Genomic DNA, 24,457 nt, shown 5'->3' with positions numbered 1-24,457 from the left:
GGAAGAGGGAGTGAGCAGTGTGGATTAACCATTTTTTGGTACAATATGCATACATCTAAAATAGGTGGGGGGGCAAGATAATTTTATTTCTCTACTTTCTGATTTATGCAAGAGCATATATGCTATTGTGTACATTCTTCAAAAGATAACAATCTATACTTTGTGTATATTCTGACACGAACAAGAATATTGTTACTTCATTGTTGCTATCTCTTAACATATGCAATATACATAAATTTGAAGTTATGCCTTGAATATGAAAAAACCTAAGTAATTGAGAAACCATTTTAAAATAATTACTTTAGTTATATAACTAAGTTGCAATGTAAAGCTTTAATATATAAGCTAGGAGGAAATCTCTTCATTAGAAACTACATCTTACTGAAGCTTTTGCCATTTGAATACACGTATGTGGTCGTCTTCTCTGGATTCTTGACTATGCTGAAGAGGCAGATCTCTTCTAATGAAGTATCACTCCCACAGATTTAGAAAAAACATTCTAATTTAAAATCAAAGTAAAAGCCTATTAAACCTGAAACTCTATAAAACACACTTTCTACTTTTTCAAAGCATGTTTCCATGTGCTCAACTAGTCCCTAAATCCTCCAGAAAATTTCGTAGAATTCATGTTCCCAAAATGCAGCACCATTTGCAGTTTCTTAAAATGACTGTGTGCAGTGCAGATGGCAGACAGCTTGCATGTCACTTGTTGAAGCAGCAGGAGTGAAGTAACTGTCCTAAAGATACATATATAAAATACATACATATCTTTATACACACACTTCTCTGTATATGCAGTTTTTACTATATATTGTATCTCTCAGCCTGCCAAAGATCTCGAATGGCAGGTACTTTAAATGTTACAAGACCGATCCCTTAGTGTAAATACACTTACAGGAACTTCATACTTTACAAATGCTTCAGACAAATAAACTTTCCACGCCACTAACCAAGTGTGTGGTTTCACTAGGACAAAGCAATGGCAGCTGAGAGGACAACAGCCCTACCCTGCCTTTGCGCAGCAGCAGCAGCCCCAGCAGGCACTGCCCTTTCTTCCAGCTTGGTCCTCCCGACCGATGGCTTCAGAACAAGCCCCGTAAGAAAATTCAACTCTCCACCTGCGCCCCATGCTCCGCATGCCTGCCTGTGCCACCGGACGTCCCACCCTTGGCTGCATGCACGCTTGAGGCTCCTGGGCATGCACGGGGCTGCTTCCACAAGGTTTACATGCTCAGTAAGGGTTGCCAGCCCTACCACGCTGGGGAGGAAAACAAAAACCAAATACAAGCAGCAAACCAAATACTTAAGGTTCACCTGCTTGCTGCTGCAGGTGATGATAAAACTTGTGTTACTTTCAAAAAGACGACTTGAAATCTGCTTTCCTAGCATTCAATGGTAACAGATATTTCTCATTTCTCTCTAACGGTTACAAAAAATTCCCACTCTGGAGCATTTTCCCCTCCCAGCTGAGGTCTGTCCATTCCTTGATGGGTTTCACCAATTAATGTTAAAGAAGTTGAAAAAAGTAATGACTGAAAGGCAAGAATGGAAAACATAATTTTATTAAAATAACATGAAATCTCCTTTTTACATTGTCTCCTTTCTGAATTCCAAAGACCTCTGAATTTCATGTAGTTACCTTGCTCTGAGATAGGCGCAACTTGTGTTACATAAGCTATACAATAGAGAACTCACTATTTTTAAGAGGTATCGTTCTAACTCCAAAACGGAATTACGCACTCCAAATCCAAGCATATCATTTAAAATTCAGCTTAGCTAAAAAGCTAAACCAGCTTTACTGGAAGTTAAATGACAATTAGACGAGGAATGAAGAACATGCTATTCACACACCCTTCCACAACCACACTCCTCAGGTTTTCATTTATAGCCCACTCTCCAGATCACAGACGGCACGGGACAAGGAATCAAACAAAATGCATTATTCACTTACTTTGCTGCAGAGTGTATGGATTAGAAAGTACTTTCTTTAAATGAGATCTTTACAAGCTTGAAGAGTTATGATCATCTCTAGAGCAAAAGTAACTCAATTACAGCACTCCAATTCAGCCTCCAGGAATCACGGTGCCCCTGCTGCAGGTGAACATGTGACTGCAAAGACTGATCTATTTACACGTGACAAACCCTACGAACATCAGGACGTCCAGAGAGGTTGAGCTGCCGTCACCACCCTGCCTAACGCAAGGGATTTTTGTCAATGCACAGGACTCAAGTTATGGGCTATGCTCCTAATACGACTACAGCCAACTCTCCAGGCAGCACAAGTCCAGTGTGAAAGAAAGCTTGAAGTCCAAAGCCGATGGACAACAGAAATTCTAGAAGATTTTTAGAGCCAAGGATTAAGTGCTGAAAGATATGATCACTGCAAATCTGTCATGCGCTCTCGTTGCATTGCTGGACTGAGGACTGCTGCTTATCAAGTTAGCCATTCTTCAGAAGTAATGTACAAAAGATAACTTTTGAACGACAGTATCTGGTTTGACTATTCAATAAATCAGCTCCCTGGTTTCTCCACACAGTTCCGAACTATCTCACACAAAATAATCACCAGAGCGCTTTGCATTTCCATTTTGTTTTCAAGTGAATTAAGTATTTAAATCAGTTACAAATACATTTTAAAATCATTTTAAAATATGAAAATATATTTTGAAATATCTGAAAATATGCGAAGCTTGAGCATCCAGCTTGACAGCTCATTTGTCTTCCTTACACAGCAAAGATAGTCAAAGGAATTTTCTAAAAAAATCCCAAGCATTATTAACAAAATAGAATAATAAAAGCATTCATAACCAATGAATGTTTCAAAGAGATTTCACTCTGTTGCACAAAGAACAAGAGCCAATGTTAATTGTCACTAGTTTCCTTTTACTTTCTTGCTTTCATATGCAAGCCAAAATCTAGACAATATTTAAAATAATAGAAATAAAAGTCTAAACTCATCTGTGTTCATTTCTCTTCTTCTTTATACATACCCCTACACTGGGGGTATGACTCCAAAACTAGTACAAGAGGGAGTAAATAAACTCTAAATTGCCACTTTAGTTTCACAGATCTGAAATAGCAAAGAGCTTTTTGATACTGCTCCCCAAAAGCAATTGTCATTTATTGAAATTTATTTGTTATTACATGTAATTTCAGTAGCCACTGAGGCACTCTTAATTGCTTTAGGTCAGTAAGATTTTTTAAAAACAAGATTTCATAATAAACTCTTACTTTTTTGTTACAAATTTAACAATTAAACAAAGCATAAGAACTGGCTCGCATCAGTGTGTTTACTGCCATACAAACTGTAATGTTCCAGCTACATAATCCCATTGCCACACATCATCTCTGTTGGAAAAAAACTGAGAATAACACAAACATTGAGTAAAAATACCATTCCTGAAATGCTTTAATTTATTTGTATAAAGTCACAGTATGTTTCTCCTAAAACTCTACTCTATAAATGCTTGAGAACTTTTCACAAAATAGTCCTACAGCTGGGAAAGTAAACAATACACTAGTTTTAAAATCTAAAACGAACATTTAATACAGAACTTTAATGATAACAGAAGTTATCCCATATTTCTAATTTTGGTTGTCAAATACGTTACTAAATTTCCATCTTATCACATATGCATACAACAATTTTTGGCATCATAAAACACAGACAAAATGATAAATTACCCCGGAATTCCCAAAGAATTAGTTCTGATATGCATGTGAATACCAAAGGAATCCATCGAGATTCATGTTAATGGAGTGGCTACAAAGAGAGGCTGGAATGATTTGACACTTATTATAAAGTTACGATTTATCGGTCACTGCACATCAGTTGGTTTAACATGCTGGCAGCATCCTTTGTATTTGACATTTGAAAGTGCAAAGGAGAAAAACATTTTGTCAGAAAGCTCTGCTGGCAATAAAATTAAGCAAAACTGAATTCATATTTAAAAATGATAATAAAATAGAAAAAAGAACTATCACAGAAAGAATAATGGTCTTTGCTAAGTAATATATCCATTTTTACATTTGGTAAATTTGCATATGGACCTAACTACCAGGCACTGCCAGCACATACATTCTTTCTGTATGGATTTCCTTGCAGAATAAGAGTTTTAGAAAAAGCTATATAAAAAGCTATAAGGAAATACAACCATTTGAATTTGTACTTTGCTGTCTCAGGCTCTTTGTGAAAATGTTAAAGCTACACATCCAGCCCTTATGGATGTCAGGACAGAGGTCTTGATTACCAAGACTTCTGCAAGCCAGTGAGTGGTAGTCATGTAAAAGCATGAATCTCTGAAAAGTAAAAAAAAAAAGAGGATGTGAATGTTACAAGTCTGTTTGGTCAGCACAGACCTGCGTCCCTACCAGCATACGACCACCATGCCCGTTAGAGCATGCCATGCAGCCACAGAAGTTACCAACTCCAGATCCACTCCAGCTACGGCCACGGCACACGCATAAACTAGGAGATTAGGAAAAAGTCAGAAACTGGGAGGAAAAAGTCTTCTTGCTGTTAAAATACGTGTGGAAAGGGCAGAGATGAAAGGGACTTGCTCCTATAAAATGTGCTGCAGCTCTGCCCTGGCAAAGGCACGCTTTTGACCTTCACAGCCCAAGACGAGAAAAATCCATTTCCGTGCCTGAAACACAAGACACTACTGTGTGGAGAATCACTGTAAACACCAGCAGCTTATTTCTGGCAGCTGGATCTTAACAGGGAGGCCTACCAAAAATTTGTGGAACACGATCCTGCATTTCAGCAATACCTTTGGTTTGGATAGCTGTAAGGAGTACATAAAATGAAAGCCAGGATGCGGGCCATAGCAAATAGGCTTTTTTGGGTGGGGAGGAGAGGGAGAAGAGACCAAAAACGTGGTGAAATGAGAACATCTGCTGAAGGGAAACATGTCTGTGCCTAGTAAAACACCCTGTACTCAACAGGACTTCGTGTACAGAACGCAACCTATGAGACCTGTAAAGTTTAGCAGAGCTAGCTTACCTAGAAAGCAGGGGATGCTCAGATTTCCTTGGGACAACTTTGAACTAGACACCAGTCCTTTTTTAGGTATTTCTCCTAATACGGACTCGCAGAAGCTTGAGAAGCCTGTGAGTGCTTCCCCAGGCACTCTGCGACTGGCAGAACATCTCCCTGCACGGCAAAGCGCACCGAGAGACAAATTCAGACTTCAGATCATTCATCTGAAGGCAGCACCATATTTCATGTCCCTTCATAACTCTTTTTAAGGAGGCCAATTTAAAGCAGACCCAGCCCTTTCCAGACACATCAGTTAAATCTGTATGCCTCTCTGCCTTGGGCTTTTATCTGTATTTGCTACTGTAATACAGAGTCACATAGCGAGGACGGGCATCCATAGGAAAACCTGCAGAGCTTCTTGATAAACTGTATTTGCTACACATCCCTGACCTTCCTACCAGCCCTGTATTAGCAATGTGTTTCCCTTGGGAAAAAGGCTGATGTTCCACATTTTGGCTTAGCTTCAAAATGATTGCCATTAAAAATAAACCTAACAGGCTGCTAGAGAAACGTTTCCTTCTTTTCCTAAGGCTCAGAGAGGACAGTCTTCCATTCAGCACAAGAAACAATTCCACTATCCATTAAGTGGCAGGTTCAAAGTCTATCTTGACAGTCAGCAGGGTCAGAAATGTGAATGAGACACATGTGTGAGGTCAGGGAGCCCAGTGTTTGCCTCAATATTCAGGGGAAGGCATAAAATACTCAGTGTAGAAGTCATGACATTTTTATATGGAGAACAGCTATTTCAGATGATGTTTAAGGGTTGTCATGGTCCCCCTGACCTCTCTATAGCTGGACATTGACAGAACAAAGAGAACATACAGCTCACACTGATTCAATGGAAGACTTTCTATTAATTTTTATGGCATCTGAGTGTTGAATTGTTAAGATATGCAGCTTCACAGACAGAATTACAGAAATAGATCTAATAAAAATGTGTTAAGCTCTCCGCAACATGTCTAAAACAGTTCTAGAATCTGTACAATAAACACAATACACAATGGTATGGTTTGATATAAAAGCTTTTGTAGCATTTATCTGATGTAACTCTCATAAGCCACTGAGTACAGAGCACAGCTATTCTGAATTCAGAAACCTTATATTGAATCACACAGCTATGTAACCTTTTTGTATTGCATGAGATACTTTATCATATAATTACATCAAAAGAAACTCTTCCCATTTACAGAATTCAAAATGAAATCATTTCCTTTACCATCACCACCACCATCTTCTTCCTTCTGTTTTTTTGTTGTACAGCCCTGAAGTCTTTGTCAAGAATATGTAACAACGTATCTCCAGAAAAACATCCTGACTACAATTTACCTTTTTTCCCCACTTTGTAAATTAAAGTCATTTTGCAAGCATGCTACTCCGATCCCTCTCTGGCACGCAGCCTAGGAAGTCCTCTATGTAAAATAAATAAATAAATAATATATATATAGCACACATACATACGTATATATATATATAGCATACATCTATATACACACTAACCAAAAAGTTCTATCTATGCCAATGTACATTCCAACACACTTAAAAAGTGAGCTTTTACCATAAGTAGAACCAGCTCTTTCACATTCATTATCTTGACAGACAAGATTACATGCAAATTCTATTCACAAAAATTTAGTTCAAAGCATCCTTAATGTCCAGCTTCCCTAGTAACACTATATTATCACCTATCCTCCTTTCCCTGAGGTGACCTGCTCTAAGCTCGTCAAAACGTAACTCAAAACTCCTCTCTACTATCATACCTGCCGGGCCATCACTACCAACCAGGCTGGTGTACAGCCAGGCACAGGTTATCCTAGCCAGTTTTTATAGGAGGGCAAGTTAACAACTCCTTAGCCCGTGCAACAGAGGCCACTGACACCACCTCTCATTTTCTTTGCACACTGTATTTGCTGAGACTTTTTCTCAAATAGAGCTGAAATGTATCTCTCCGCACGTTAGCTGCGGTGAGTGTCTATCTTGACACTTGCAGTAGAAGTAAGTGATAAACAGGAGAATGTGGTTGAAAACATAAATGTGAACACATATGTGATTAAAGCATCATTAAGGAGATGGAGATTAATTTCTTGTTTCAGATTCAGGAACTTTGGCATATGTTATGGTGTGGTTTCATGTTTGGATAAGATAGGATCTAAGAAAATAGACATGCAAAATTCCAAATATCTTTAGATGATGGAATAAGCCCTTATCCCACTGAGTTGGTCTCATGAACCGCAAAGTGAAAGAGACCTCATTAAAATTCACATCCTTTCTTTATGTAACACAACATGGCAAAAAAACAGTTCTTACAGGGTGCTTCAGGTCTCCTACAAAACACTGAGGTGGGAGCTACTCATCAAAATAGTAGCATAAAAGAAAAAAAAGCACAAAACATGCGAAGAAAAAGTAATAATTTGGATATTCAAAGACAAAACAAAGTGAGAGGACAACTGTATCTCTAAGTTTGACCTTACTGGTTTACAGCATTTGGTAATGTATTTATGGGAAATTAAAAGAAAGCAAACTTTGGACATATTTATGTCCATGTTTTATTATAAAAAGCATAGTCAGAACTGTGATTTCTATCTTATATTAGTAATCGTTAAGGGGCATTCCCTCACAGCTGGATATATTGGTGAATAATAACAAAAAAAAAGCACTAATCAAAGTCAATGAACCAAAAAGCACTGAAAACATTTAGTAATTCTGCTATATGAAATTCAAGTTTCATTTTCTATTTCAGCTAAGGAAAAGTAGGCAGAAATTACTATAAGTAAGTGTTTAAGGATAAATTTACTCTCTGGAGTGGGCTGAGAAAAATATTAGGAGTGTGATTTTATTTTAGGAATGGGTAATTATATTTCTATTAGTTTTGCAGCTTTGTCTTGTGTGTCAGTTGACCTCCATACCTGAATGATATCAAGACCATGAAGACCATCTACAGATACACGAATGTTCCGCGTCTATACAGGATTTTCATTTAACCTAGTTATTTTTCCCTTGAATTGAAGCATCTTATCAACATCATGAAACTAATGAAACTTCTCAGTAAGCTTTGCATTTGTGAATCTCTACCACATCAGCCCTTAGCAGTAAAGCCTTTATAGCACACCGTACCCTACGTATTTTACTGCTCAAGGTAATAATTTTTCCCCGAGATACAATACACACTGGGCTGTAACAGGTATGTGTAAGAGGCGTATATGTACTTAGTACCATACTTCAAATTGCTTCTCTAGTAAATAATTCTTTACCCAATTTGGTAGTCCATAATTAGCTGCTCCAAATAAACACAGTAAATTTGTTTTGCCCTGTGAAGCGTGTATAGTAAATGTGTTAAGATTTAAAGAAACTCATGTTCTTTGCGGAAGGAAGAGTATTTTATTCTGCTTTGTGCTATGTGCTGTAAAAGGGAGGGGAAAAAATACCCCACCCTACGACAGGAGCAAATACCGACTCTAGCCTTTCTTTCTCTGCACCCTTAGGTCTTGCCAAGTGTGATGATAAGAACCACTACCCTGATCTTAACTTTGCCATGCATTTCAGCAGGAAAGCTCAGCGCAAGCAGGCCATACCTTGCTCAGGAAAAGGAAAGTTCATCGAAGGAAACGTCTTACCCCTTCTTCCTCTGCTCCCCCTACACCCGCTTCCTTGCTTCTCCCGTGTACCCGCTCGTTCCTCCCCCCTTTATTTTCAGTTTTAGGCTTCTCTGCGATTTTCATTTCCGCTTTCCAGAAGGCCTCTCGAGAGAAGAGCAGCTCCCTGGCCGGGTCCTTTCCAAGGACCACAGCTCCCCTCGGCCCCATGAAACCTGGGGCGCTGCCGGCCCGTGACGGGACCCTCCCTGCAGCTGCGCTTACCGGGGAAGGGAGGGCAGAGCGCCGCCTGCGACACGCGGCCTCCTCCTCCGCTGCTCTGCGGGAAGCCAACAAAGCAGCCATTATGCAGGGAAGCCCGACGGGGCTGCTGCCTCTCCAGATTTCTTCTGACTGCAACTATTTAGCATCTCATCTGCATTTACAGGGCCAAGGCTATGGGGCAGGGCCACCCCTTAGTTCTCTGTTGATACAATACCCAGCTCAGTGATGAGCATCTTGACATTTAGATATTTATGACCCTAATTTCCAGCAGACATGTTGTCTCCTGCCATCTGCGGAAGGATTTTGTGCAGAAATAGCTCCTCTAACCGAAAGGAGTCTTGGAGTATCTGCCTTCACCTCGCACGCCAGTTTTACGCAGCGTTCTGCACACCAAGACATGATGTGGTCTCTCCTCTGTGTTCTGAGTAGAGCGAGAGAAATCTGCTGTCCTGGTTACAGCACCCAACGGCACAATGCAGCGTGCGCGCCAGAGCACAGCTCTTGATTTATGCCTGTAAACGCGGATGGCAGCATAGCTGCTGACTATGCAAAATCAGAATGTCTACATTTAAACTGCCTCTTCCCCCCCGAAACTCTGCTATTCTTCCCATTTTTCCCACTAGAAATTCAGTGACTTGCAGTCTGAAAGACACTTCAACACTTTAGCAGCCTGACACTAACCTCTCCTTTACTCCTACTGTTTCCTAACACTCAGTGTTTTACCAGGAAAGGAAATAACTGTAATTGAACACAGCAGAAATCCATCTTTCCCCCATGTAATCTCAACAGAGAAATGGTTTCCTGCAACTCCTTTGCCCAAACTATGCCAAACCCTCCCAGCGCAGCAGCTGCTGGAGAAAGCAGACCACGCTGGGGTCCCGGAGGGCACAGCCCGGCTTCGTCCACAGGAAGTTCCTGAGAAGTCCCCACTCGCGCAAAGACTGGGTGCCAGCTGCCCAACGCATGCCAACGGGGGGGCTCTGTCCTCTGCTTCAGGCCAAACCTCGACTCTGGGTGAAATTATTACAGATGTGAACACCCGAAAGGCAGTGGTAAAATGTTGTAAAATAAATAATATTCTAAGAAATATGAAAGAAACTAATACAGACTATGTACATTTAGATAAGGCACAGTAATCCAGAAGTGGTGGTATTCTGCAAATACTACGCCAAGCTATTTTCTGATTTTTTTTCCTAATCCATGGAACAACCACTACATCCAGAGTGCTTCACATTCAGTGAGACTGGTGAAGTAAAAGTCTCTTGCTGACTTAAAATAATCTTCTACTTTTTGTTCCTTTTTATGTAAGAGGTTGCTTACATAGGCTTTTTGTGGTGTGAATCAAGGCATAAGGCTGAAGATATTTTGATTTGGAAGAGAAGGCTTCATCTCAGTTCCTGTATGAAGTAAGTAACGACAACCCTACTATTTATGAGGGAACTGTGGCAATAATAAGCTAACTCAAAACCTTGCCCAAATTCTTACAGGGAACCAGAAGCAGGAGCTGGAGTGCCAGGTAGTAACTTTGTTGCTGCTCTCATTTATTTATTGCAAAGGCTGTTCTTAGCAAAGCTTCCTGCCTTTAGTTTCATAAAATACTTACAAACAAAGTAAAAGCAGAAAGACTGGCTCTGCATTGAAGTATTTCAATGAAGCTTCACATTTCGACTGCACCAGTGGTATAGCACCGGTGACACTTATTTTTAACCACTGTAGCTGGAACACTGTGGAATTAAATATAAAGCTATTCATGCAAAACTTCATGGTGCTGGGCTAAGGTTTTTTATAGTCTTAACTAAGCATCATGAAGTCTCTTTGAAGAGCATTTTATTTAGGAGCAGTAATGCACAGTTATCAGGGGGTTTCAGTTCATTTAATTAAGTTGAATACAATTACACTCCAGTGGGTCTTAAAAATGCAAGAATCCATTTAAATATTATTTAGATGTGTATCTTTTAACTACCACAGGCTGCGCAGGGCTTCGTGTTTATATCAATTAGGGATATCAACTTAGTAATAAAAGCTCTATCTCTTGTCAGTTTATAATCCTTTCTACTCTGGGATCTGGTATTTTATTTGCTCATTTCTCTTTATCTGTATACAGTGGAGATGGGCTTTTTGCGTTCCTGTGTGTCTGTAATGTTTTGTCATTGCCAAAGCGCTTCCTAATTAGGCTAAATAGGTCTCTTACCTAAATAAAAGAGATGCATCTTTGCTTACGGACAGAGCAAATCCTACAGAGTATGGGCTTGAAATAACTGTGGTTGGCATATCTCCCAGGTGTTTCAAACGGGTGCATCTCTGAAGGGGCAACATGCTATTTACAGCTTACAGGAGTCCCCAACAGCAGTACCTTACATGCCTATTTCAAGAAGGTGCTTAAGTCCATGGTACGGTCTACCCTGGGACTCTTCTGATTTAAAATGTGTATGGCTTTTACTGGAGACTGAATTCATTACTCAAATTCTGCACGTTACAGAGATGCACCCTGAACAGAGGCATAAAACAATTTAAAAAAATCCCACATGGTTGAAGAGATCATAAAAAACAGCGGCCAGCACACCCTCATCAAAAAAGCTTGCAAAAAATGAAGAGTTTCTATGAAACCCAGAGGTTTGTTCTAACCAACCCAAAGCCCTGAGCCACGTGTGAAAAGACAGCAACTCTAGATAAAAGGCACTTGGACTTGGAAGGTAAACTACATTCTCACTTCACCATCTCTATCCACAGCAACTCAGGCATCAAAAGGAAAATATCCTGCTAACTCACCATTTGTTAAGGAAGTTCTCATGCAGAAGAAAAACATCTCACCTAGTTGTCACAGCGCCTGTAACATGATGGGCAATGCCTAGGTGGAAGGAGCTTCCTCACGGACATGGCTTCTGAGATAAAAGAGCTGACTGCAGTCTCAGGGATACCCAGACCATGGCCCCAGGAAGCGTGGCAGGACAACCTATGTACTAGGACTTATCTAAAGCACCACAAGAACAGCAGGGAGCTCTCTGAGCAAAAGGAAGATCTTACACTTACTTATCACAGCATGCAACATTATCAGTTTCAAATCAAAGGACACTATAGTAAATAAGCTACCTCATACACAACCCCGATTTGCAGAAAAACAAAAGATTTTGCAGTATGACTCTCTTAAGAAGAAAGGAGAATCACACATATTCACATGTGGAGATCTCTTTTCAAAGCTTTAAAAGAACAACCCTAAATGTGAAGGCTAGCTCAAAACAAACTGCATGTGAACAGGAAATCAGGGCATCAGACTATGTCTAGCAAACCAATAAACCACTTTCTCATCTTCAGTCTGTTTTAGCTAATTAGCTTTCTGGTATAAATTTTTCATTCAAAGCATTCACTGGTAATTCCTGAATGACATAATCTTGTGAGACTTGTACACGTGAACAATTATTCATCTATATTCTATATTTGTCTTTAAATAAACACAAAACAAGGTACAAGCAGCTAGACATGAAGGCTTATTTTGTTCTCTGATATCCCTACTCAGTGCATGAAATGTCATCCTTGGTTTCCTCAACTTTTCTCCCCAAACCCTGTAATTTCTGAACCAGGTTTAAATCTCCATTATCTACTTCCCACATATTCTAGGCCTTTCCACATCTTTCGGCCATCATTTTGGACCTTCCAAAGTCAGTCTGTGTACTGACCTTCCACTTCCAAAATCCTTGTGAATGCTCTACTCATTTCCTGCCATGAATGGTGCAATTCTTCCTTTCATGATCTTCCTGAATTCTGATTTCCAGCAGACCCACCTAAAAAGCTAAAAGGGCAAGAGATCTAATGTACTGTCTCCCTCCCCCCTTCTCTTTTTTTGTGGCAGTTTACTCCATAAATAACTATCTATAAGCATTTTGCAGTATTTGTAATTACTTTGGCAGATGAAAAAAAAAGAACTTGTACAATCTTTTATATTCAAAGTACTTTTGAGATGAGAATTAAAAACCACAAGTAACTTGGCAAAGACTACTTGAAGAAACTAATGTTCAGTCAGAGAGAAAAAGTGACATTCAGAACATGCACATCGTTCTTCTTCCTCAACCTTGGTAATAAGGAACTCAGCCTCTACACTGAACAAGTCCGATGAGACTCATCACGAAGGAGCCTGTAACAAAGACATGCAGAAGCATTCCTTCCCAGTCTCATTTTTGCAGTAAACACACACCGCATATAGTATGAAGCAATTCTTCATCATCATGCCAGTATTGTGATGAAGTCCTTGACCTTATGTTCTCAGTTTAACTTCCTGAGTTTAGATAAAAATCATGCAAAGCTTAGGTTTGACAAAGTTAATCCATCTGCACATATATACTCACTTCCAGACGCAAAATCTAAACAATACACTGCTGGACCTGTGCTGAGTAAGAAACAATATACCCCACTGAGCTGACATTTCCTGATTTCCCTTCAATCCATTACACAACAGAATATACCACCACAGCATATAAAGTGTCAGAAAGAGTGGGATGACACAGGAAAAAGTATGAGACTCCATTTCATGCCTCATTGCAAAAAGCTCAGAATAAAGGCAGCAGCAATTGGAGAGGAAAACATAATTTTTAGAGACTGACAACCACTTTCCACTACTTACAGAGGAGCAATCTCCACTGATGAAACAAGAAATAAAATAGACCTTTCCCCGCAGCCTCTCCAAACAATGAATAAGACATGACATCACAAAATAAAATATAAAATGGAAAATGTAGGGAAAATATGTATCTTTCGATTTTTATTTCTATGGTGAACATTAAGCAACTTAGAAAGTTGCCCGTACAAGTTAAAATACTGATGGAGCATCTTGGATAATTAAGAGGAGACAACAGGAATTGCCATTTGCCTCTATAAAGGAAACACGACCTCGGAGAAGCTTCAGAGAAGTATGGTATGAAAAAACACAGAGAAAAACGTCCAAAGAATTTGCCATGTATGGAGATTCCAAATGTGCCCTACCAGCAGGAAATCTTCCTTTACTCAGCTCTTTTTCTCAATGAAATGAAAACAGACATGAGGAAATTAGTCCAGTGAGGGAAGAGAAAGAAATTCGCTATTGCAACTAAACTAGTATTCCAATCTAGCAGGGGCATCAGTGCATGCACATATTCACTACAGTATCTGGATCTATCTCTGCTGTCAAGATTTTTCAAGGGTATAAGCAACTTACTAATGGTCCACTTTTGCTTCCATCAAAATCACTGCCAAATTGCAAAACATGACTCATTTCAGAAAGCAGATCTGATCAACTGCAGATATTCACACACTGTGATGAAAATCCGCTATTCATATTCCAGAGATAGACTGGAAAGCAAATCCCTGCTCTGAGCCTAACTATTCCTCACCTGATAACTCACCCTGATAATAAGCATCACGTGAATCAAACACAGATTTACAGCATGCCGTCATGGCTTAGTACTATAGGCACTGGCATTCCTGCTCCACCGCCCTCAGCTGTTACGTGTCTTCTTATCCCTCATGCAACAGTTGACCACTAGATTTGGAATGCTTGTTTTGTCATATATTTCCTTAAATTACCAGTTTTTTTAAAAAAAGTTTTGAAATATAGTTTCTCTGTTAGTCCTCTGATAAAATGCCGTCCCACTTCCTCCAATAGGTGATGGTGGGACGACTCACTCCTGGCACTCTTGCTTCCACCAAGTTTTCTACAACAGTGGTCCTCCAAACAGCAGCATCTTTATCTGATGAGTTTATGTTGCTAGCTCATTTTCATTAATACAGATCCCACCTGGCTGCAGTAATAAATCCTAGGTATCATTCTCACTCTAGAAAAGCATCAGTTGCAGTCTCCAACCCAAGTATGTTGATACTGATTTCTACAATCACACATAGAAATCTGCTCCATGTGATACATAAAATCTACAGAGAATATTCCCACAGTGTATTATTAGGCATAGAGTTTTTGAAATGTATACATATGCTGATCTTGAAGACAGAAATCACAACCGACATACAATACACAATCTCCCCCACCTTCTTCCTGTTTTACAGGGATTATTTATGAATTCTAAGGTGGGAATGAAGTCTGATATCAGAGTATAAATCACAGCCCGTGAGTTGTGGTGCACATTACATATGAATATATTTATACACATGCGGATAAAATAGAGGATTTTCTTATTTTCATTGTTACAAAGGGTGTGTTTCAGCTTAACTGCATTTATAGTCTGAGCTTTCAGAGCTACTGAACTATGGTGGCCAACCACTGAAAGCTATAAAACTTAGAGGTATCATAAATTATTCCCTTAAAGGTATCATAAATTATTCCATATAATTCAAGGTTAGGTTTAAGTCTATACAGTCATATCAATAACTATGTGAAATAAATCTAACAAAGTAACATGGTAACAATGAAAGTGATGAGCCTCAGTCTAGCAGTAGAAAATAAGAGTTCTGGATTTGCTTTACAATCCTAGGACGGTACTAAAAATTTCTGGTGTAAGAACACTTCTAGCTGAGATAGAACAGAATGGGAACATCCTGCTGCAAGACTGCAAGCGCGAAATCCTAAAAGGATGAATGTATTTCAGAACTCTAACAAATACCGGCACATAAAACACAGATTCTCTAGGAATAGCATATCACTTCTAACAGTATCTATTAAGAATAGTAGATATTACTCTCGCAAGCAAACAAACAAAATATCTTGCTGTGGATATACACTCCCTTCAAGGGCTTTTAACAGTGCCATGGTGGTACAATAAGCTGTCATGATAAGTGCTCTCAAATCCATTTTTGCCTGCACTGAGTTAGACCAGGTTTACTTAGAGACGAGAGTAAGCTCTGCATAGCAGGTTCTACTTGATGCTGACATTATAAAAAACATAGACTTAACTGACATAAACTTGTGAAGAAATGACAAAAGTTGTTTTTCTTTTTTGTTTAAAGCCTATGTGCCAAATTTAGCTTCTGTATAAACAAACCTTACTTCTTAGACTCAAGGAGTTTTTATTTAAAACAGTAGAAACTAGATTTATCAGTGTGATGTTTAACAAAAAACTGAAAATATGCTTTTAAAATAAATCATTGTTTTATTATTATAATATATACCTTATATTATTCTAAGGCTTGTTCATCTAATCTTATAGCTATACCCTGCTTAAAACTGTTTCCCAGAAGGTTATACAATCTCTGCTCTCACTTTCAACCTCTCATAAGGAAACGTGCCTCTGAAACTAGTCAGTAGGTCAAAACACTTATCCAGGTTTCTTAAGAACTTCAACCATCACTCATTTTATTGTACTAATCCTGCTTCAAATAAAAACAGCGCCTTACAACTTTGTGTTCCAAAACATGGAAAAGACGAAAAGGCCTATTATTGTAAATAAGGAAAAATGTTCCACTTAAAATTCAAGAAGATCAAAGCAGACACACTGTGCCCACACCACAGCTTCAAAACTCAGGTGGGTGCAGCTCTTTATTTTATGAGCAGTTATTTTTCATAATGCAAATTTGCATTTAAAACTCCTGTGTTTGAAAGTGTTTCTGTGAACTGTGTTGTGAAGTTTTCCTACCAGCAGGACAATTAAATCTCATAAAAAGTAATAAATAACAGACCCCCTTACCTATCTATCTAAACATACATCTACGCACTTCTTTAACGGAGAATCTGCTTTTAGAGTAGAAACCTAATTACTACAGACTTGCACGTCGTGAATAAAAATAGTGCCTTCTCTTTGTTCATTTCCTCATGAAATACCTCGAAGCTGGGATCCAATACGAGCAAAGCTGAACATAAATTCACACATTAGCAACTGCCATCGCCTCCTTCTCTCACAGCTAACAACAGACGCCGACAAAGCGACAGGTTGGTCGGTCGCAGCCCGGCTCACGCGGTCGCGAAGAGGAAAGCGTCTGCAGCGCTCGATGCTAAAACGGGCATCGTGACAAACCACTTTGCCAGCTCATTACGTAGCAATTCTTATTCACCCTGCGTTACGGAAACTGGAAAAGCCCAAGTACAAAACGTACTCGACCATCCTCAATGCAGGGCATGGGGCAAGCAGAAACGAAGACAGTCTGTGCTGCTGTGTGGTGCGAAAAAAAACATCTCGTACGGACCCAGCTAGAGCCAGCGACGTGAAACGACGGCAGAACATCCCCTTAATGGCACAAGCACCTCCGAGTGCACTGGGGCACTGGGATCCTCTCTGCAGCCACGCAACCTCGGAGGTCCCTCACCCTGCCTTTCTCCTGTCCCTCCACTCAGCTCTTTCTGTTTAACAGGTCTGCTCATCTTTTTGCACCGTACTTCATGCAACTGGGACTCATTCACATTGATTTCTAGACAGCATCAGACTAAATAGGATTAATCATTATCCAATTCCACAAAATGTTATTTGCTCTGAAATACACTAAAAATGAGCTTTTCATTTAACTGCAGAAAATTCTAACCAACGGACCACATGTATCATTACATTGTGTCACATGTAATTTTTTCAAGTATTCATTGCTCACCACGTGCAATACTTTTTCATTTTCCTCACCCATTTTCATATCTTTTTCACATCTTCTGTTTAGACTATGCCATGTTTTCATAGCCATAAAAGCAAGGAAGCATCCATGATGGGCAAGTTCTGCCAACCTGTTATTCCACTGCACTTCACAAGTTCTCTTAAGAGAACTTGATTGGTTGACTTTCAAAACATGAAAAAAAAATATGAGGGAGATCAAACTATTTCCAAATATTAATAATGGAGCCAGTATTAACAGCAAACCAGCAAGACAATGAAAATGAGAATTTATCACCAAGATTCTTACCTTAAACTTACTTTCTAAGCAAACTGCAGTTCACATCAGATAAAGAGCCAGTATATAAAAATCTCCCCTGTCTAATTGACTCTTTTGCCTGTCTAATTTAAAGGCCAGGGACAGCCTGAGTTTGCTTTCAAGAAAAAAAAATAAGAGTGGACCAGAATTAAAAACTCGTATCATTCCTGAGTGTACAGGATCTTGTGTAGACTGTAATGTCTGATGGAGAGATCTGTGTTATGTGACCTGACATGCAAGAAAAAGCCTAGACCAAAGGTTATCTCTATAAGCTGTCTTTCTTCATAAAGGGATTAGTGTTGCTAGGTGTAACATTTCATGGAGACAAGAAGGAAAGGAGATGCAACAGGTTAAATTAAAGAAAAATAAAAAAACTAAATAGCTAAACCGGCAGTCAGTTATTCACCATTTTGATTTCTTTATCTGAAAGCAAGATATATGCCAATTTATGGCTTGATAGGATAGGGAAAACAACATGTGCTACTTTTAGAAGCAGAGGTTAGGTCTACTCTATTTATCCTTAGCCCTACAACTGGGATTTCCTTTAAAAATACACTCTAAAGCAGAGGTAGTAAGAAAAATATTTTGAACTAGAATGTTTCAAAGTGCTTTTTGAGCTAATTGCACAGTAACACAGCCCTTCTGTAGACACAGCAATAAAACTAGAGATGCTGAATGTATTTCATTTTCAAAAGCATGTTCTGGCTGGAGCTCCTATGTGTTTGCCTGCCCAGTCTGCTCCCATGATTTTCTGTGCAGCCACGCTGAGCACCTATGGCTTCAGTTGAAGTCAGTGGCCTTTTGGTGCCAAGCATGACACTGAAAAAAATGAAGGTACTTGAATCAGATGTTTGGAGAGAAACAGGGTAAAAAGATTTCTCTTGAAGGTCATGGCAAAATAACGACAATTTCAGGAACAGCCATCCTGGGAGAAATCTGCAGCTAGTATGGACTGCCGTAATTCCTTTTGACAGTCCTTGGACTACTTTTATCAGTCAGGGATCTACTTCCCCTGTCTCTAGATTTCCAGGCTCCCTGGCTTAATAACAAATTCCCCTACCCAAAGTATGTTAGCCAGTATGTAATTACATGTTATCACTGTAGAATTATCAGCTGGCATTCTTCTCTCTTTTGGTTTGTTTCTTTATTACTTTGATAAGAAATTCAAATAGTCACTGAAACACAGAAAGCAGGCTAGCTTATATGTGTAAATAATAGAGCTCCCAGTACAAATGCAAGTGAGCTTTAGTCTCCTCAAAACAGACACTGTTCTCTTCAGTTAACAGCAGACAATAGGAAAGCACTGGTTTTCTCTTTGCATGATAAACTGCAAAATACACCAGAAAAATAAAAAAAGAATTTTCTATTTTTTCAGCCCTTACAATTGAATCAACAGCTTGACACTGGCTATCGCTTTGAAATAGAAGACTGGAAAATCTTCTCATTTCACTGCATCTCTTGCATGTTCCTTGGTACCTTTTGCTAACATCTTGTCTCTTGAATAGAAAAGCTCCTTATATGAATAATTTTTTTTTTTGGTGAAATCCTTGCTCTGCTGAAACTGCTCAGAGCTTTGCCAGTGATTTCATTAGTGTCAGGATTTCACCCAGGAAACCTACTCCAGCAACAGTATGCAAGAAGGAAAAACATCTCACTAACATAAAAGACACTGAAGCTTCTTCCCTGTACTAATGTCAATAGATCATGTTTTGAAAGCACAACTTTAAAACAATAAAATTCATGATCTTTACTACACACTATCATTTGCTCTCCTACCTGACCATAAACAAATCTTTAGACTTTTAGCAAGAAACAGTTTGCTATCACCAAATATGTGATTCTATACAGCATACTCCTTGAAAAACTCCATTTTATGGTGCTGAGTTCTGGTGACACAGAGAATTTCTACGTTCTTACTCATAAACCATCGATTTCAATCTCTTTCTAAAACCTCGATACACTTCAATTGTTGCTTTGAGACGTTGTAGATTATAATTAACCAGTACATTCCAATATCAGCTTGCTACAGACTAAGCAAAAGCTTTCAAGTATAATTACATTATCGAGTGAGCTCCATTAACAGTACAAATAGCTTTGAGGTGCTTATACCACAGCTGCAACTACAAAATATTTCATTAGAATAAGTGCAATAGGGAAAAAACGCATTTGCTTCAGCAAAATCCCAGCACAGCTGCAAGTACACTCAATATTTTCTAAGTATAGAGAGAGTCATTATGTGACTTCAAAGTTCATAAAATACACCACTTACAAGCAGCACTTGAGAAATATTTACTTCCCCTCCAGACCTGGGACCTGCCATCACAGGTTCCTGCTAATAGGATGCTCTCTAAAATCTAAAATCTGCACCAACAATCGGCCTGAGTGAGGGCAGCATTTCATATTTTAAGTTACTCCAATATAAAGTCTACCAGTTGGGCTTATGGCATGGGCTCACCTCCCAAAACTGCACCTAGAGGAGATGCTACCATAGTTACTTAGTTATTTAGGTTAGTTCCTTGCTCTGCAAGACTCCCAGTGAGTTCAACAGGAGAAAGGTGATACCTTTCCTGTCCCTTACATTATAGTACTCCTCAATTGAGGACCACAGAGTCAATTAAAAAAAATAAAATAAAAAAAACACCTTTTTCATCATGAGGACAGCAAAGCAGTGGAACAGGATGCCTGGAGAGGTTAGTTTCTGTCCTTAGAGGTTTTCAAGACCCAACTGGACAAAGCCCTGAGAGACCTCATCTGACCTCAGAGCTCACCCTGCTTTGAGCACGAAGTTGGACTGGATGTCTCCTGCGGTCTCTTCTAACCTGCTTTATTACTATTTTAATAACATGATTTTCTATTTCTCAACACAATCTTTCTTAGTTTCACTCTTGTTCTTCCCTCCCTCTCATCCACCAAGATAAATTCAGGTCTGTCACCATCAGTTTATCCTGTCTCACGCTCTCCTGTCTCTTCCTACCAGCTACTGCATTCCTTTCTCATCTTTCAAGCTGTTGCAGGGCAACTTATCTGGTCTTCTGCTACACCAGCATATTGGTTTACAGAGCCATTCGCAGCAAATTACTCCACTGTCTGCTTTTTTTCTTTTTAAACTCCATGCTTCCAAAACATTTTGAGAAATGGATCACTGCAAATCCCAAGAATTTAAAACTTGTACTCTTACATATCATCAAACCATTAACTGACAACACAAAAGAGGCAAGACAGTTCTGCAGACCATTACCCTGGCCTCCTGGAGCACGACCAGTGATGAATAGGCTTCTGTTTGGATACCAGTAATCTGGTTTACTGTTTGCCTTTAGCAGCAAAGGTTTGAAAGTGACAAAGTTCACTTATCAAAAGGATGAGCAGTGGAAAAGGAACAGTAGCTACCTTTCTTCAGCTTCAGAAAGCCAGTATTAAATAAGTTTACACTCGGTTTATATGAGTAAGACTAGACTAGAAAGTCTTCAAAAACTCTGAATCTGAAGATCTGTACCTTACAGTGAGGAGAGTTTCTGTCTTCCCTAAGAGAAGTTATTATTTCAGATCCAAAACAAAGGTATCTTTTCATACCAGTAACTCCACTGCAATACAAAACAGTGGAGTAAGAACTCGTAATAGTGCTGGGCAATGTTTGCAATCAGTAAGAACTAGCAACTTTATTTACAAGATGATTCCTCCCTGTAAAGTGCACTAATATCAAAGACAAATGGCTTTAGCTTAGTTTTTACTAGAAGAAAGATAATAATTGAATGCCTCTGTTTTCCTAGGAAGGAAAATAAATTGTACAGCCAGAAGAAATCTATTCAAAATATTAGTTGTGTGAGAATCAGATCTTTTTCCCTATTGAACTCCAGTATGCTACACAGTTGGTTTGGCCTCCTCCAACACTTCTTCCCAGGCATCCAATAACCCTTTGCTTTTACTAAATGCAGCACTGAAACCTGCCAGAAAAAGAGAGAAAGAGACTGTTCATAAAGTACCAACTGTCTGCTCCTTACAAACTGGCAGGACTGACTCTGCTTGCATTCTTAGATTAAAGTCATTAACAGTGCAATAGTGTATGCAGTCGGGTGCTATTATACTGAATGCCATGTGAATGGAGGATTTCTGTAAGGAAAAGGAATGGGGCAGATTTGTTAAATCATATTCCAAATATTAACAATAACGCTTATATAGAAAAAAAGAGTAGTATAAAATGCTAATTAAAGTCTCTATTAAATTCTGTAACACTTTAGAAGTAGGTCCTACTAGCTTATCATTCATTGCATTCCATAAGAGTTTTCTGCAAGATATTTCTCATAATATTCATTCATGCCTGTTGGTTAAATGTTAACAACAAAAATTAACACAGATCAAGCTTATTCATTTGCTTTTAAAATGAATAAACAGGCAGTCTACTGTTGATTACCACATTCCTGCATCATTGGAAAACTGCCAGCTACAGTATGTATATAATATTACAATTTGGTATTTGCTGAGTGGCAGTTGTCTGTGATGATTATCATCTTGCACTTAAAGTAAATATTATTCTCAGGCTGCAAGTAGAAACAGAATTGACTCTTCCTGTATTTTTACTGTTTGCCATCCCGTCTATCCTGTTGGTACACCGTGTACCACTGAATGTAACTCTTTTAACCCCTATTAGGGTACCTATCTCTTTTGTTTTAACAGTGAGCTATCAGGTCTCAGGGAGACTGCCAACATGGAAAGGAAGAGTCGACCCGTCTACCTACGTCATGACTGAGCAGCTTATTTTCAAGAACTACCAAGAGTTTCAAAAATGGCATCTAGCCGCAGAGCTTGCCGCTCTGCAGCAGCTCTGGGAGCGCAGCTCTGCTTGCGGGCTCCAGCGGCGTGCGAGCACCCTACGTCCCCGAGCCAGGCCGTGCCGTACTGCGAACTGCAAAATGCAACGCGGAGTTAACCCCAGCTTGGCACCGGGCAGCCCGAAGCACGTGCGTGCCTGGAATTTAAAGGCAGCAACAGTCACGCTCAAACCCAAATTTAACTACATTAACGAACGTGTTAGAGCCACGCAAAACAACAAAGTCATCGATCAACCTAAACAAGCACTTCTGAACGCACAAACACACGCACAACCCGTTTGGAGAAACAACCTAAATCAGTTCTTCCAACTGGCGCTCAATGCTGTATTTTCAACCTAATCTGCAATGACAGCTGAGAAAAGTTTGGAGATCTTATTCCAAAACTGCGATTAAAATAGTCACTTGACACAATAGCTGCTTTTTTCCCCCCTCCAATGAAGTAAATTCTTCTGGGATTAAGAAAACCCCCAAACGTAACCCACAGCGCAACAACTAACCACACCAGTTTCTACACAACAAAACACACAGAGCAGAGAAGCAGCAGGAACTAAGAATAACAAGTGGCGACACCGTTCAACTTTACCCGGTAAACTTTACAGCAGGTGCTGCAAAAAGAGTCAGTTTAAACTGCAGGAGCCTCCTTTCCTGCACGCCAGCCAAACAAAGCAACGATAAGTAAGAAAAAAAAAGTAATTATAATAAGAATTAAAAAAACAAAACAAAAAACAACAACAAAACAAAACAAGAAGTCATCGATTCCGCGGGACCAAACTTCGCAACGGCAGCGCGTCCGGCGGCAGCGCCCCGCGGCCCCCGCGCCCCGCAGGACCCCGGCCCCGCCGCCCCGACTCACCAGGATGCCCATCACATCGGCCCAGAGCTGCGCGAACGCCTCCGGCCGCCCGCTCTCCGCCGCCGCCGCCGCCGCCTCGGGGCTGCCCGCCCGAGCCCGCTCCCCCTCCATGCCCGGCCCGGCCCGGCCCGGCCGCCTCAGCGCCGGCTCCCCGCCGCCGGCCCGGCCCGGCCCGCCATGCCGCCGCCGGCCCGCTCCGCCCGGCCCAGGGACGCCGCAAACTTCCCTCCCGCTCGCAGCACCCGGGCCGGCGGCAGCGCGGCGCTGCCAGCGCTGCGCGGCGGGGGCGCCCGCCAGCCCCGCGCCGCCCCTCCCCCGGCGCCGCCGCCAACACGCGCTGCCGCCCCGGGCCGGCCCGCCCGCTCCTTCTCCAGCCCACCCAACTCCCTTCCCCGCCCCCCGAGCCCAGGGCCTGCGAGGTGGGTCCCGCAGGGGGAGAAAGTCCGGCAGCCTGGCACGGGACTGCACTGCTCTCCCCGGCTTTTGGCCTGACTTGGGGGAAATGCAGCAGCGAAATATGTTTTTTATATATTTATTAACTGAAAACGACAGCAAGACTGGCTGGCAAGTAGTGCCAACCACATTTCTTGTATTGCTGGCAAAGGAAGGTGTTCCCAGGTAACCCATACTCGAAGTACCAGAACCACATCATTTTCCTGATGAACAGGGGAGATCTGTCACCAGTTACACTGTGAAAGGCATAGCTCTCCTTGGGGAAACATTATGGAAACATTTCTTCCTATTTCATCTTACCTCCCCCCCCCATGTTACAATGAGATTAAATGATGACTAAATACAGGCAGCAGTAGAGATGCTTCCATTTTTTTTAAAGGAAATGGTTGATTGCACATGCATGCACATGAGTGTGCTTGTTTTGGAAGGTATATTAAATAATAAAGTAGTGGCAAAACGAACACTTCTAGCACTCCCTGTGATAAAAGGGAGAGATCTGGGGCAGGGGGATGAGCCAACAGTAACGCGATACTTCTCTTAGCCTATCCATAACCTTGCACCTCATTCAAAGAATTACTAGAGATTACTAGAACCAGCAGCTACACAATAGTTTACACTTAGTTTT

At 40.4% G+C, this 24,457-nt stretch overlaps 1 protein-coding gene across 2 annotated transcripts in view; it reads right to left on the bottom strand.

Annotated features, from left to right (window-relative positions):
• Positions 1–23,490, bottom strand: part of SASH1 (SAM and SH3 domain containing 1) — a 125,075-nt gene extending 101,585 nt beyond the window's left edge. The window contains exon 1 of one of the 2 annotated variants that reach the window (XM_062572360.1): positions 23,380–23,490. In XM_062572360.1, coding sequence (XP_062428344.1) covers positions 23,380–23,490 — 111 coding nt within the window. The remainder of the gene's footprint in view (positions 1–23,379) is intronic. The other variant, XM_062572361.1, reaches the window with a different exon arrangement.
• Between the last annotated feature and the right edge of the window lie 967 nt (positions 23,491–24,457).

The sequence above is a fragment of the Rhea pennata genome, chromosome 3 (assembly GCF_028389875.1).
Source record: "Rhea pennata isolate bPtePen1 chromosome 3, bPtePen1.pri, whole genome shotgun sequence".
NCBI classification, from domain to species: domain Eukaryota; kingdom Metazoa; phylum Chordata; class Aves; order Rheiformes; family Rheidae; genus Rhea; species Rhea pennata.
Note: the sequence above shows the minus strand (reverse complement) of the source record. Positions and strands in the feature narration are given on the sequence as shown.